This window comes from Pezoporus wallicus, unplaced genomic scaffold (genome assembly GCF_028554395.1).
Source record: "Pezoporus wallicus isolate ANWC-B61680 ecotype Strahan unplaced genomic scaffold, APGP_CSIRO_Pwel_v1 contig_8791, whole genome shotgun sequence".
Taxonomy (NCBI): domain Eukaryota; kingdom Metazoa; phylum Chordata; class Aves; order Psittaciformes; family Psittacidae; genus Pezoporus; species Pezoporus wallicus.
Window position 1 is genome coordinate 1,100,765 of NW_026635603.1, and position 14,582 is coordinate 1,115,346.

The following is a 14,582-nucleotide window of genomic DNA, read 5'->3' on the forward strand; positions in this document are numbered from 1 at the left end:
GTTCACAAATAAAAACATGGAAATAATAAGAAAGGAAAAGCCACACAAAAGAAAGCTGTTAAGTACAATATATTTATTTGTCTGCACATTATTTTAAGGAAACTCAGCATAAGATAAGCAGATCAGGCGCTGTAATGTCATAAGCTGCTACCAACAATTGTGATAAAGTTATGGTCAAAGCCATTAAAAGCCATGTATAGAAATTAATTTATAGAAAAAGTTTTTATGCTACCAGAGAAGTCATTGGTTTCCTTAAGCTACTGGAAATGAATATTAAACCTTTCTTCAGTAAGTCATTCAGACATTGGTAGTTAGGGCTACATAAGGAACACACAGCCTTCTTTTCCATCTCAGGATGTTGCTGACCTAAAAGTTTCTCAATGGTAAACACTGCTGGAGCAGGGGATGTTATACACTGTCCAAGGCATGCTTTTTGCCTTGTAACAGCTAGGACTTACAGAGCCACAGGTAGCAATCATGCAGTTATCTCCCTCTGATGTTCTTGGTGAGTAGACAGCAAACTGCATTTTGCTACGTGCCTTCTCCTGTCTCTGCCATCCCCTTAGTCCACGAGATACTTGTGCAAATGGCAGGGTGATGGATGTTGTGGTATATAAGAAAAGTAAACTTGTGTGCTTTCAAAAGTAAACATGCCTGACAGAAAGTGTCGCTATGGTCACATTAAGAGTCATCAATGTTTACCCTGCTATCTGAACTATCCCTGTTTTCTTTGATGAAAAGTAGCTATAGGATCTTTGGCTTTATTTGGAACCAAGTCTGTGCTCTTAATCCGTCCGCCAGTAGCCATTATACATACTGGTACACATCAGTATAAGATGGGCTCACTTTATTCCAAACTTGGCACTTCTGAAAAGTCACAGGTTTCAAATCACTGAAACAGGTGTTTCTGTATATTAATGAGAACACCTCTGCTACAGCTTTTGTGATGGATGATGTCTTCATTCTTTGATAATATCGAGTGATGTAACAGTAACAAAGAAAATGTGTATCATAAATCCTGTTATTACTTAATGGCTCAACGCAACATAAAAGCAAAGCAGAGGAATTTGAAGACTTTCAGGAAAACACAGGCAAAACTTCTTGAGATCTGCTACAATAACCAAAGCAGTAGAACCATCTTTTTCTCACCATTAATGTCACTCAGGTTTCTCCCTACTCCTTCCCTGCTAACAAAAACTGCCGCCCTGTCATGAATCCATTAATGAGCATGAACAGTCCAGTGCATGCCCTATTTCTTACTTCATGGGTAAGGGAGGTCACAACAGAACCTGACATCCAGTGATGATGTGATTGTTGCATGCTCAAGATCAGTAGCATCTGAAAGCATGGGCTCCTATCCCATTCATGTTTTCAATGGGAAAAAAATTACAGTGTTATTTTGCATTTTCTTGGAAGTTATAGTTTGGATTTTTCCATTCTCTGATCTGTTGTGAAGGGAAAGAAAAAAAGTCTTGCTGCTGTGTTCTGACTAAAATACTTAAAGCTAGTGAAGTACAGACTTAATATATCTGTTTTATAGTTTATATAAAGAAATTGGGATTACATTGCTGAGAGCTAATCATTAAAGAAGCTAACATCAGAACATGAAAATTGAGGACACAGAGTCTGTTTGAAGAACTGAGACAAAGATTTTGGTGAATTTATCAGTCTTCCAGAAAATACCCTTTCAGGCAAATGATCCAGGTTTTGTGGTATTTCCTGCTTGTGATTGAAATCTGTGTTGAAAATGCATCATTGACTAAAACTATAGCAAAGAGTAAATTTGTACTGAATACAGGAGAGATCTGTTGTTGCAGGTGAGCATCTTCATCTCAAAAGCCATCTGGGTAAGTTAAAAAGTAATTTTATTAATACAGTATTTTCATCTTTCTATTCAGAAAAAAGTCATTGCTGATTGACAATGCTGAGCATATTGCCTTCAGTTACAAATTTCAATAACTGTAGTAAGTAGAGAATAATTCTGATGGTTTTTCATGTTGGAGGAGGTTTCCCTTTTCCATTCTGTGGTTTCTTCTGTGAACAGCTTGTCTATTTAAAGTCTGCAGGGAGGATGTGAATTTCCCATGCAGGGGAACAATGGCAATGGCAATGATTGCAAATAAACTATTGAAATGGCTTATTGCAGTTGAAAGTCACACACACAAAAAAAAGGGTTGTTCAGTAGCTACATTCTTTAGACTTGTGTTGCTTTCAAATCTTTCCTCTTTGATGTTCTTTAGATGTTAGTTCGGTCCTTTGCTTTCACCCTATGAAGAAATATTCTTGATGTTGTTATTTGTGGATAGTAATTACTGTGCTTCGTTATGACCTACACTGTGAAATGCATATGCTTTCTCATTTCATTGCTCACTAAACAGTTAAGAGTAGAAGCAGATGCTGCGGAGATACTTCATTGTAGAGTGATTGCTTAAACCAGCTTGTGATCATGTTTCTCAGCTACTTGATCTTGTTCTTCAAATATGGATTTATTTAGTCACTAATGTTTACCATGTCCAAAGGCTACTGTTAGTAATCTTTGGCAGCCTTTCTGATTTTACTGGTCAAAACCCATCGCTACTGTTTAATTGCCTAACTTTCAACAAGAAAATTATCTCTTATCTAAATGACACGTGTGACATGCAGGGCCGTGCACACAAGGTGGTTATCTCACCAGCTACTGCTGGGAGGGAGGCTTTAAGAATCAAGTCCTGTGAAGTCCTTGTCCACAGAGCATTTGTAGGAAGCCAGGGCAGTCAGTGTCTCATGGCACTGGCATGCGAAGGAAGGAATGAGCGTTAGGGAAGTTTTCTCACAGATTACCTGCAGTCCACCCACTCCTCTGTTTCGACTTGCACAAACCTTAGTGTTATAATCCTGATTCTTTTTTGAGATCCTGCCAATCATTCCGGCTTCTGAGGTGCCTGCGATGCTGGCCAGTCTCCAGAAATAGAAACCAAGGCTTAAGTTTCTGTTTTAAGCTTTCTGAGAAAGAAAGAGAGAAAACCCAAACCAAAACATTTTATGCAATCGACTGCTCAGGTCAGCTGAACTGATGTTACGAAGTATCTTGGCAAACAAACAAAGGAGTGAAATAGCTTAATGTAGCTTTACTGCAGTCAAGCAATCTGGGCATTTTCCTGGCTTAACTGGTTAGGTTGTTTGCAGTTGCACGTAATTATGCAGGTTGTAGGAACTCAGTTTGTCAGACACAGATGACTTTTTTAGCTCCTACAAAAAGAATGCAAGATAAGAAAAAGAAGAATTTAATAGACTGTTGTCATTGAGCTATCTGACACTGTATTGTTTGGTATGCTCTATTTAGAGGTAGGCAACTAATACCAGGAACCAAATAAAAGACAGAATGGATCAGAAAGGATCGTTCTGTACAGACATTTAATTTACATTCCAGAGATTGATAGCTGTTTACTTTTCTGTTGATGTAGGAGACATGCCTGTTGCTTAGAACAATTCTGGAGAGATACGGATCTTAAACTAAAAGTTTTCTTCAGTGGGACTGTAGCTCTGGAAAGACAGGCTTCCTTGACAGCACTTTTTCTGTTACCTTTTCATTTGTTTCCTCATCTCTGCCTGTTTCGGTTTAGGTTATTTTTTTTCCTGCGAGGTGTTAAATAGCACATTACCTGTTCTCTTACAGTTATTTAGTGAGCTAAGATTTCTGTTTTCCGAAGCTTCATAATTAGGGGGTTTTGGTGGGGTTTTTTTATTTGGGCGGGTTTTGTTTGGTTTCGGTGTTGATTTATCTTTTTTAGTCTGGCAACTGTAAATTTACACAAAGGTTTTGAATGCTTTTCAGTGCAAGCACTTTCATGGACTATGATAATCTTGTGGGCTAGCTATGAATTTGGCACTTTGGCAGACTCCCAGCTTACGTTTTAACCTCCCATCTCTACTTTAGTGGGAGTCATGCTCCTGTTTTAGCCTCTTCTAAATTTCTTTTGAAACTATGGTGCTCTTTGTGATAACAAAAATCTACTGGTATTAAATTCCATTATTGTGTGAGTAATTAAGCTGATGTCCTCAGTGCCTCCAATAGAGTTTTGAAGAGGCTTATAGGCTTCACTGCTTTATTTTGGCTTGATGAAGGGATCCCAGATGTTTTTCTTCTGTCAAGTAGGATTGTAGTTTGGTAAATGGTAAGAAAGTTAAATTGACTTGTGTTTTTACAGACGGGCTTAAGATTTCACTGTCAGCCTTTACAGGTAGTCAGAATGTAATATTTAGACTCTTCCTGGTTTTCTTTTTGTTGAGTTTCTTTGAGCTTTTTTTCTTTTTCCACTGTCACGTTGGATTTTTATTGCTAGTTTCTGTGTCTTATACAAATCTTTAAGTAAATAAAGGCAGTGGTGAGTATCCGGTCCTTCTGCATTATGTGATGGCTTGCTGTCAGTCTTTTATTACTGTTGAGTTTTCTCCTAGCTTAAGAGTTTCTTGGGTTACCGACTATATTTGCATTCAACTCCATGGCTAGCGTATGGCATTAAATGAAACTTAAACAATTTTAGGTACTAACAGTTCCAGTCTGTCCCCTGCCTGCACTGGGAAGTCCTACTTCTGAGATTAGAGTTAAGATAACATGCAGGAGTCCTCTGATGGTCACTTACCACTTCAAATTAAGGTGGAACCAGTTTTCTGAGCAGTCTCTTGAGTTTCATCAGTTCCTATCATAACTATTTGTATTACGACGTTCTTCCTAACAGTCTGTTGTGATGGTGTCTGCAAGTGGTTTCTAGATAACATCAAATGTAATTATTCTTTGATTTGTCTGAACATCTTGACTTTTTGAGATACATCATGCATTCTTTCTTAGCTTAGGAACATCTAAAATAACACTAAATTTGGAATGTTAAAAGGTCCAGCGACATGCTTATTTACTTCTCCAATCTGGAACAGCCTTATCCTATTTTATACTTGATCACATTCTACTTGATGATGTCTTAATGCAGGTCTTCTGATTGTAACATTTGCAATTCACTGGAAGAGTAGTTTTGGGAAGGCACGTGACTTTTGGAACAGGCAGCATCATTTTGTTTGTCTTCTTTGAGGGACACAGAGCTGTTGGTATCTGTTTGCCCTTGCATGATATTGGGCAATTCTCACAAATCACTTTCCAGGACTAGGAAATGGTGGTTATTTGAGGGGTTAAATGGTTAGATGTAAGGGATTATGATGCAGCCGACTGGATCTTGGGCTGTTTAGGAACTCATAAAACAGATGACCTTGGGGAATGATAAAATATGTGGCCTGCTTCAAGGGGCCTTATGTGGGTGACCAGTTGAGGAACTACAAGAGCAGCATAACTGATCTGGAAATAGCAATGTCTCGTGTAGGACATACTATTACATTATAATATAATATATATTATAAACATTATTACAGCCAGTATATACTTGAGCTACATAAACCATATCTGATAAAGCTAGTTTATGTGAGAGACAGTGGATTTCCTGTTACAGAGTTAAATCTGACTTTTCTTTGCCATGTCAGACCTCTTGTACATGCACAAACCACTTTATAACGTGCACTCAGCACAATCTATCTTTGCACGCACAGTAAGACATCCAGTGCTTCCAAGAGTGCCTGATTTACTGCACAGATGTACAATGATTATGCAGACTTTGAGTATAAAGTCCGCTGTGTCCCAGAAATATCTGATATTTATGCTGTCCTGTGTACATGCTTGAGAAATACATGTTGGATAAAGGTGGGCCAGTGTGTTTGAAAACTCTGAACAAGTATCAGAAGGGAAAAGAAAGAAGAATAAAATCCATTTACTGAAATTGGGATGATAGGGAGAAAAGAACTTTCCTGGGGAAATCCCAGCATACTGTAGCCTCAGACATGGCCACTAAAACTCTTAACATGATGCAGCCTTGGATGGGTTGTTTAATCATTTCATGTGTGCGAGTGCAGGGGGCTTGGAACTGGATGATCTTAAGGTCCTTTCCAACCCTAACTATGCTATGATTCTGTGATACAGTGCCAGTTGTTCTAAAGCCTGGGGTGTGATAGGGAAACATTTCTCTGAAAGAAATCCTCAGAGTCAGGTGAAGACCAATCATCCCTCACTCAGGTAGAATTTGGTGACATAAAGGATTTTTGCAAAAAACCCTGTATCTTTTCATAGGCTTTGGGGGTCAAATTTAGTTACAGAAACTGTCAGGGGGTCTATTTCTCTATCTTATTTAGAGCTTTCCTACACACACATTTCTGCCACATCCCTAAACTCCACGTATGGAAATTTCTCTTAATTATTCTAGGAAAAAAAATTCTGAGCAGAAAGTGTCCACAGAGTCACCTAAAGACAATTGTTCTGGTTTTGATTCTCACCTCTCTCTGTATTCATTTATTACTGTGGTTTCGATGGGCAGAAGTACCTAAAGCCTAGAGAAAAGTGTAAAGGTGGTCCAGGCAATAGAAGTAGGGTGTTTTGCCTTTGGTTTATGTTATTTTATTCTTTATACACTATTAAACGTTTTTAATGGGGGGAGTTTTCCCTGCAATTGAGGGTTCTTTTACGCATTGACTTTCTAAATCCTTTTGAAATTTAGTCTAAGGCAAGTGGCAGGTAAGTTAATTGGTACCTAGCATCCATTGTGTTGGAACATGCAATAGCCATCAATAGTATATTTAGAAAATGTGCAGAGGGCAAGGCAGGAAAGGTGGATATCCCTTTCTCAACCTATTTTTGACCTCACCCAATTTAATAACCAAAGAATTGTGTGGGTTTGACACAAAGACATTTGTATAACGAGTGATCAGAGACAGCTGCTGTGTTGTTCAACAATGAATGCAAAATATTCCTATGAGATTATTTTTGAGCAGGGTTAAGCTGCAGAAAATAATGCTTCCAAAGATGAGTGTTGTTTTTCATCCCTCTCATTGCGATCTGAACTTTGAATTGCTACTATACATTAAGAATCAAATTCAAAATATTCCAAGTTTGAAAGTACCTATTAATTCAACTCAGATGATAGAGTATGGATAAATTGGTGTTCCTTTTACTTTGTGGTACTGTAAAGGGGGAGAATGGCTTCATTAGACATAGTTGACCTGTTTCACATAGACAGAATGTTGGATATGTAGCAAACAAGAGACTTAGATATTTTCCAAACATTTCTGATTCTCTCTTGAATACAGCTCTGCTTTCATGCAGCTGAAGAGAAGACAAAGGCCTGGTCTTGCAAAATAATTGTCATTGCTTGCTTTCTTATTGCTTCTAACTATTGGTAGGTCTATTTAGTGACAGCTACCAAATTCTCACACGCATATGTAAAGGACAGTCTCTAAGTGGTGTTTGTGAAACCATCTATTCGTCATAATCTATAGTTTATGATGAAATTCAAGAGCATATGATGGAAATTTGAGAGTTGATTCAATTTGAAGCCTTTTTTATTTCAGGGACCTGAAACTGGACAATATTCTTCTGGATGCAGAAGGCCACTGTAAACTGGCTGACTTTGGGATGTGCAAAGAAGGGATTCTGAACGGAGTGACCACCACAACCTTCTGTGGCACACCTGACTATATAGCTCCAGAGGTATTTTTTTCTGCACTGCACTAAGAATACAGATATTATCATTCATCACACTGTTACATGTATAATTTTAGACACTTTTTATGCATAGATTAAAACAGTAGAAGATACAGATTAGATTGTGCTGCAGTTTTGCCTGGGTAATCTTGACGAAATTGGTTAGTCCACTGCTCAAAGCAGTATTCCATGTTGACAGGAGTGACAAAGCATGGCTTTTCTATTACTTGTTTCCTGAACTGAACAGTATTCCTCTCCATACACTCATTTCTGAGTCAACATCATTTTGAAGGCACATACTAGCCTTTAAGGTGCTAGATGCAACTGAGTCCTGAAAGCACTGGTCTGTAGTAGTTATAAAATTGTCTTTAATTTTTCATGAGACTTTCATGAAAGGCATGTTCATACAGAAGAGACCATATGTTCAATTTCATTTTGCCTAGGGTGTTTGTGGGAATATAACTTTTTTCCTTCCTTTAAAGTATCTGGGAGTGAAAGTTACTGTTTGTGGTACTTACCATATGGATGAACAGAAAGTGTAGACTTGCATAGAAAAGTAGAAACTTTTCCTATGGATGCTGCATATCAGTTGGCAACATCCAAAGTAATTTCAAGGCATTCATTGGATAAAAGAAATGACTGAGAATCATGTGGGGTTTACATATCCTAAATGTTAATATTATGGGATGCACTTCCAAGTTGCTAGAATGATTCAATATTGTACAGTTAGTCTGCTAGGCAGACACTGTCTACTCGGTTTAGTTAGCAACCTCTGCATCTTTCCCCTGAAGATTCAGTGTGCTGATTTAATGTAAAAGTGTCATTGGGCTGTCTTTCAGCAACCATAAATTTGAAGCAGGAAAAAATGCTAGTTTACTATTTGCCACAGACAATAAATTAGAAATAGGCATTGTTAGTGTTCATGGTTGCCAAGCTTTGGTAGCACAACTGGTAAGGCGTGAATCTTGAAACTGTAGTAAAAGAAATGCGTTTCTTACAGATTCTGAAAAGTATTCCAGCATTAAAAGAAAAGAAATATAAGTGTGATGGTTTTGGTTTTGTATTAATTCTTTTCTGATTCAGTATACTAATTGAGTAATTTTATAGATATCATTTTCTTTGAAAATTATAATGGAAACAAAGCAATAATAAGATTCTAGGAACTTTTACATGAAATCCCGGTCTCACTGAGGTTAGTACTTCCATTGTGTCATTTTGTCATCTTAATTGCAGAAGTTTATCTCCTGCTTTTATTTCTCTTGCATCGATGTTTCAATTTCCTTTTCTTTACCAACATCTGAGCTCCAAAGCGTGCTCGGAACACTTGAAAAGTACACTTTTGAAGAGCATTGTTTTCTGTAATTAGTGTGTATAAAATGTAATATCTAGTCAACTAAGAATCCAGTTGGAATGCAGACCATTCAAATGCTAAACTCATTTCTGGCTTTATGTTAAGAGTGAATTTAGCTTTATATTGGTCGTGATTCCCAAATACAGCACTAAGGTCATGCAGTTCACCATGAGGCTTCTGACTGTAACGCTAATGTTGCTTAAGGAGGTGGTGGAGTTGTTGCCACTCCAATTCATTTTAAGGCAGTCAGCTTCACCTTAAAGAGGCAGCCACTCTTGCTTTCCCCAGTCCCTTCTCATGCTGAAACATTGCATCCAAAATACCAAGCTGCTTTTCAGTGAAGAGGAGCCAAGAATTAAACTCGTTCCTTGTACAACACTACTTCTGTTAACACCAAGTAGTACAATAAAACTCCATCATACTAACCTACTACTCCATATTAAAGGTATTTGCTACAAGGTTGAACTTGTGCCACGAGAAGAGCTGTAGCCAGTTTTTCTGAAAGCAAGAGCAATTAAAGTGAGTCCTACAGCCATGTATTGTACAGCAGTTTAATGCTGTAAAAAGAACTTGAACAAAAAAGCTTTTGGCTTCCTTTAGCCCTACCTAAAGGACAAGAATAAATCTCTCAGATTTAGTTTCTCTGTGCAGCATTACAAGCTAGTTCAGTTTGTTTTCTTCAAGATAGAGACAAGGAAATGTTTCACATTTTCCACCAATCTGTTTTGTATATGTGATCTTTTTTCCCCTATAGCGTGACCTGCTTTAAACAGTTTGGAAGGATATACAGCTCTTTCGCTCATGAGCATACTCTTTTACTCAGGGGACTGATAGACTCAGTCAGTACTTCTGAGAACAACTACACATTGACACTTGGCTGTGTTTGTGCAAATTGCATGGGTAAGAAACCATGGCTGCCGTTACCAAAATCAGTGTGGGATTTAGTCCTGCTTAGGCACTGGGGGAAAGAAAGGGTGTATCATGTTGAAACAGCAAATGTGCAGCTGAGAGTGTTGTCTAACTTATCTGTTCAATCCAATCCCTTTCTCTATGCTAGATCCTCCAGGAGTTAGAATATGGCCCGTCAGTTGACTGGTGGGCTTTGGGTGTTCTCATGTATGAAATGATGGCTGGGCAACCCCCCTTTGAGGCTGACAATGAAGATGATCTCTTTGAATCCATCCTTCATGATGATGTCTTGTATCCAGTCTGGCTCAGTAAAGAAGCTGTCAGCATTTTAAAAGCCGTGAGTTATCTTCCATAACTTGCCTTCCTCCTCCTCTTCATGTTTTTTCTGGGTGGTGTTGTATTTTGGGGTTTGGGTTGGTTTTTTTTTTCCCCTTGATTAAAACTGAATTTGTTGAAAGTTGTTGAGAGCCGTCACCACTGGGAGTTCAAGCGCAGTTCAGAGTGCCACTGTTAGGATAATGGGGCCTGGGATAAATTACACTGCTTGTGGGAAAGGAACAGAATGTTTGTATTCCATGCAGTTGTACACTGTATAAATCTGTGTACTGCAGATTCATGTTTCAGGGAAAACCCAACCAACTAGAGCTGTGCTGTCACTTTGACACTTTATATGCCACATGTTCACGAGAGTAGGGGATGCACTACATAATTAAAGAAACAATGCTTTTTATTCAACCCACTTATAAAATTTCTTGTCCCCCTGACTTTCTTCCCCTATCATCAACACGGGCTGACAGCTCTTTATTTACAGCTGCATGTTGTATTTTATAGTTCACACAGCACTTGGAAAAGAAGTCTTACTCTAGTGTAATTGCTTCTGCTCTGGTTGGTGTTTTTCAATATGAGTAGTGACTTGACAGAAGTTAGTGTCACCAAATGCCACAATATCAGTCAAAATGTGCTGCTGGGCAACTCCAGTTTTTAGACTACATTTCTAAAGTCAGGTTTACTTCATTACACTGACATAAATTCTTTTTTTCTGTGCAAGTACCATCCTGAAATGAAAAGCAAAACAAAACAGAAGCAATATGCCAGTCCCCATAGATTGAAAACCTAAGGAGGATTTCTGGCTTTAAAAACAACCCTTGGTTTTTATTCCAGTTTTCCACCTTTTTTGAAGTGGAAAATTTCTACCTTTCCAGTTCTGTTTTTCTTTCAGTACCTGGAATAAGGGAGGCTTTAAAGTAAGAGGTAGCTAACAGTGTTAAGTCCTGCAGGTTTGTACATACAGGGTTACATTTTGAAATTATATATTACACTTTTTAACACCAGTGGACCAGTAACACATTCTGCAGAAATGCTCACCTTGATCTTTAAACAGAGATACCTTCATGCTCATTCTAGCTAAGAGATACTCTAGCAGATGATTCAAAGCAGAAGTCAAAGTTAACCTCTCTGAATTGTTTGCTGAAGTATCTCCTGCTGCATTTATTGTAGTGAGAACATGGAGGATATATTAATGTTGGCCTTTATAAAGGTTCTTCCTTCTCACCCCAGATAGTTCTCGGATGACTCTTTATTAGCTGACATGATACTTTTGTGCATCCATTTTTATTCCCAGGCCCTTCAATTATTTTCAGCTCAGCAATTAAAATTTATAGACTTGAGCTGCTCATATTCAGGGCTCAGCAGTCATTTTGGTGTATTATAGAGAAAGGGTTGTTGTCAATGTTCCTATGTGCATCTGAATTTCACTCAAGTCCAAGAGATTTTCTGTAGTCAATTGGTTTCACAGTCTTTGAGATCTGTTTGTTTGCCATCCACATGCTCCTTCAGTGCATCTATGTTATCTGACCTATTATTCTGAGTCAGGGTAACATTTGGAGGGAAAAGTTAACCAGTAACTCTTGGTTAAGTGTGTAGTGTAAAAGCCATTGAAGCTATTAGAATAAAGAATTTGTTTTACAAACAAAAGTTGAAAGCAGATTTGACACTCAGAGCCTTACTATGCTATCTCATTGGTGGTGCGAGTAGTGAGATGTCTGTTACAGCTGTACATCTCACTCATTAACCACACATAAATGCACACACACAGTTGGGATGCAGGTGTAGCCTTTGTATTTTTGTGGATGCAAGTGCAAGGGTGTTAAACCCTTTCATTTCTTTTAAAGCTGACTTTGCTATAAGTTTTCATGAGGCTGTTTTCCTGGGTCTACATTTTGATAGTAGGTATGGGGGTTTATATTTTGTTATACTTGTAGCTGTTTGGGTTTTTTACGTCTTTCTAGCTGAAGTTTAATAGTAAAGCCATTATGAACTTTAAAAAGAGAGTTGTATCCATTAAACAGATTTGCACTAGAGTAATAGATAATTCCTCATTGGGCAAGATGCCTTCATTGATATGAGTTGATATAATTTAATGGAGCTGTGCCTGTTTACACCATAAAAAGAAAACTTTTCCTTGTGTTTAGCAACCTGCTACTTACACAGCTATGGTGTGAAACATGTTTGAAATTTGTGTTCTTCATCTGATCCTTGTCCACATACCGTTAAATGAAGAACAGGAAAAACAGAGGAAAGAAAGAGGCGTCTATGTATTTTACTGCTGAATGGTAGCAAGGGATTAACTTTGGAACACATCGTTTCCTCACATTGTGCTTTGAGACATGGGTTTTATTCTTCAGAAACTGTGTATTTTTACACTCCTCCAAACAGCATGTAAGGAAAGTTTAATAAGAAGACATTCTCTTGTATTAAGTAACAATGTTTTTCTGATTTTCTGAAGAAATAGTTTTCCTGTTATTTCCAACAGAACACTAAGGAGGATAATTATACAGCTCAATATTACAAGGCAGCATGTTGCTTATCCCATGAAATCCCACAGATCTTACTAGTCCTGTTTCTCTGAATTGACAGGAATTGCTATTTAAAATTCTTTCCTGTCTGGTAAGGAAAACAATTCTTCATTGAAATTAGCTCTGTGTTTCTTTTCAAGCAGTGGAGAGAGGTTGTGGCCACAGTGTGTGTTCCCTGTGCACCCAGGTTACAGAGATTTCTGGCAACAGAAGCAGAACTCCATTTTTAAGCTGTTATTTATTCCAAGAAGCAAGATTTTGGGAATCTCATGATCCTTGATTCAGGCCCCAAGTTGCATGTCTATCTCAGCAACCTTGTGACAGTCCTCTTGTCATTTAAGTCAGTAGGAACTCTGATCTTAAAAGGCTTTTCATAAAAGGAGGTTCCTGCCTTAATATGGGAAAATAAAAAGGCAACACTTACAGCTAAGGCTGTCAGCTCCATTGGCAACCATCTCTTCAACACAGTTAACAGCTGTTTCTGCCCTGACAGTTGCATCATTGTTGATGCTGTTGATAAACATGGAATAAATGTCAGCTTGTGCTTCAGAAACAGAAGGTGAAGAAAATGAACATTTATTGCGGGGGATGAAATTTATAGGATTAAATGTCCACTTCAGACGTTTATTTCAGCAAATGATAATTTTGTTTAATTAAGTATTCATTCTTAAAGTTTGTTCTTCCTTATCATCCATTTCCAAGTTTCATGACATCTGTGAAGTGCAGTACTAAACTGTACTGTCTAGTCGTGTTTTCATCTCCTGGGCTTGTTAAAGACTACGTGTTCAGATGTTTTCCCTGCCTCCGGGAAGATAAAACATGGCAGATACTAGGATCAGATTATACTTCTTTGATACCTGGATTATATGGTACAAGAAGCATATCCTGTAGTTTCCGTGTTCTGTTTCTGCAAAACGTGGCTGCTGGTTCCTGGCTTGCTTGCTCCAGTCCTGGAGGTGAAATAAAGCAGAGGAATGTAGGAATGTGTTTTGTGGTTTTCCAAGAGACCTCACCAAAGAGCAGGAATCCTTTCAAAACCTTTGTTTCTCCTGCCTATAGAAAATATAGCCTGTAGTTTAGATATAACTTGTCCACTTGCAAAAGAACTTCCAGGGAATTTGAACGCAAGACCAAAGAGAAAGAGCAGCGCGTGTAAGTCAGAAAATACAGAGGGAATTGCCTTGGTGATCTATGTTATGTCTTTAAAATGACAGCAGCGGTATTCTACTGTGGATGGCTGGTCTAGCTACCTAAAACCATCTTTAAGGGCTTCGGTAGCTACTTATCCAATAGCTGGATTCTGTGTCCACATGCGTTAGGAAATAAGTAGAACAATTGCTAATAAATGAAGGAAGAAATAACAGCAAAACCAAGAAAAATATTATCAGCTGCCATCATTTGACATCAGTGTCTTACACTGGCTGTGCAGCTTTTTGCTGAAAGAAATAATTTTAAAGTGAAGAGTTTAGAAATTGCCACACCAGAGGAGACTTCCAGTGGCTGCCACTAATGGTGTACTAAAAATGAAAGGAAAGGTGGAAGTTATGTCATGGAGTTTATCAAGGAAAACGTTCTGCTGGCACTCATCACTCCATCTATTTCCTGAAACAGAAAGCTTATCATTCACATAGCTGCAGGTGCTGTTCTTATTTGTATTAGAATAAAATCCTAGAAATTAGTAAGGAGGTTATGGATTTTCATGTGTCTGAAGTGTATGATTATACAGCCTATGTACCCAAAGAAAATAAACAGCAGTAAGCATAATATGTAGCCCCTATCCCGCAACTTAGTAGTTAAGACAGAGCAAATAAGGCAAAATAAGAGCTATCCTCAGTCTATTTGGAAGTGTCTCTGGAGGGTTTAATATTTTCTGTCTTTCTTTTTGTATTTTTGGCCAAATCTGGAGCTAAAAATG

General features: G+C 38.1%; 1 protein-coding gene across 3 annotated transcripts in view; it reads left to right on the top strand.

Annotated features, from left to right (window-relative positions):
* PRKCE (protein kinase C epsilon) overlaps positions 1-14,582 on the top strand; it is a 287,273-nt gene that overhangs the window by 250,859 nt on the left and 21,832 nt on the right. For all 3 annotated transcript variants that reach the window (XM_057396972.1, XM_057396973.1, XM_057396974.1), the window contains exons 12-13: positions 7,420-7,558; positions 9,961-10,149. In XM_057396972.1, coding sequence (XP_057252955.1) covers positions 7,420-7,558; positions 9,961-10,149 — 328 coding nt within the window. The remainder of the gene's footprint in view (positions 1-7,419; positions 7,559-9,960; positions 10,150-14,582) is intronic.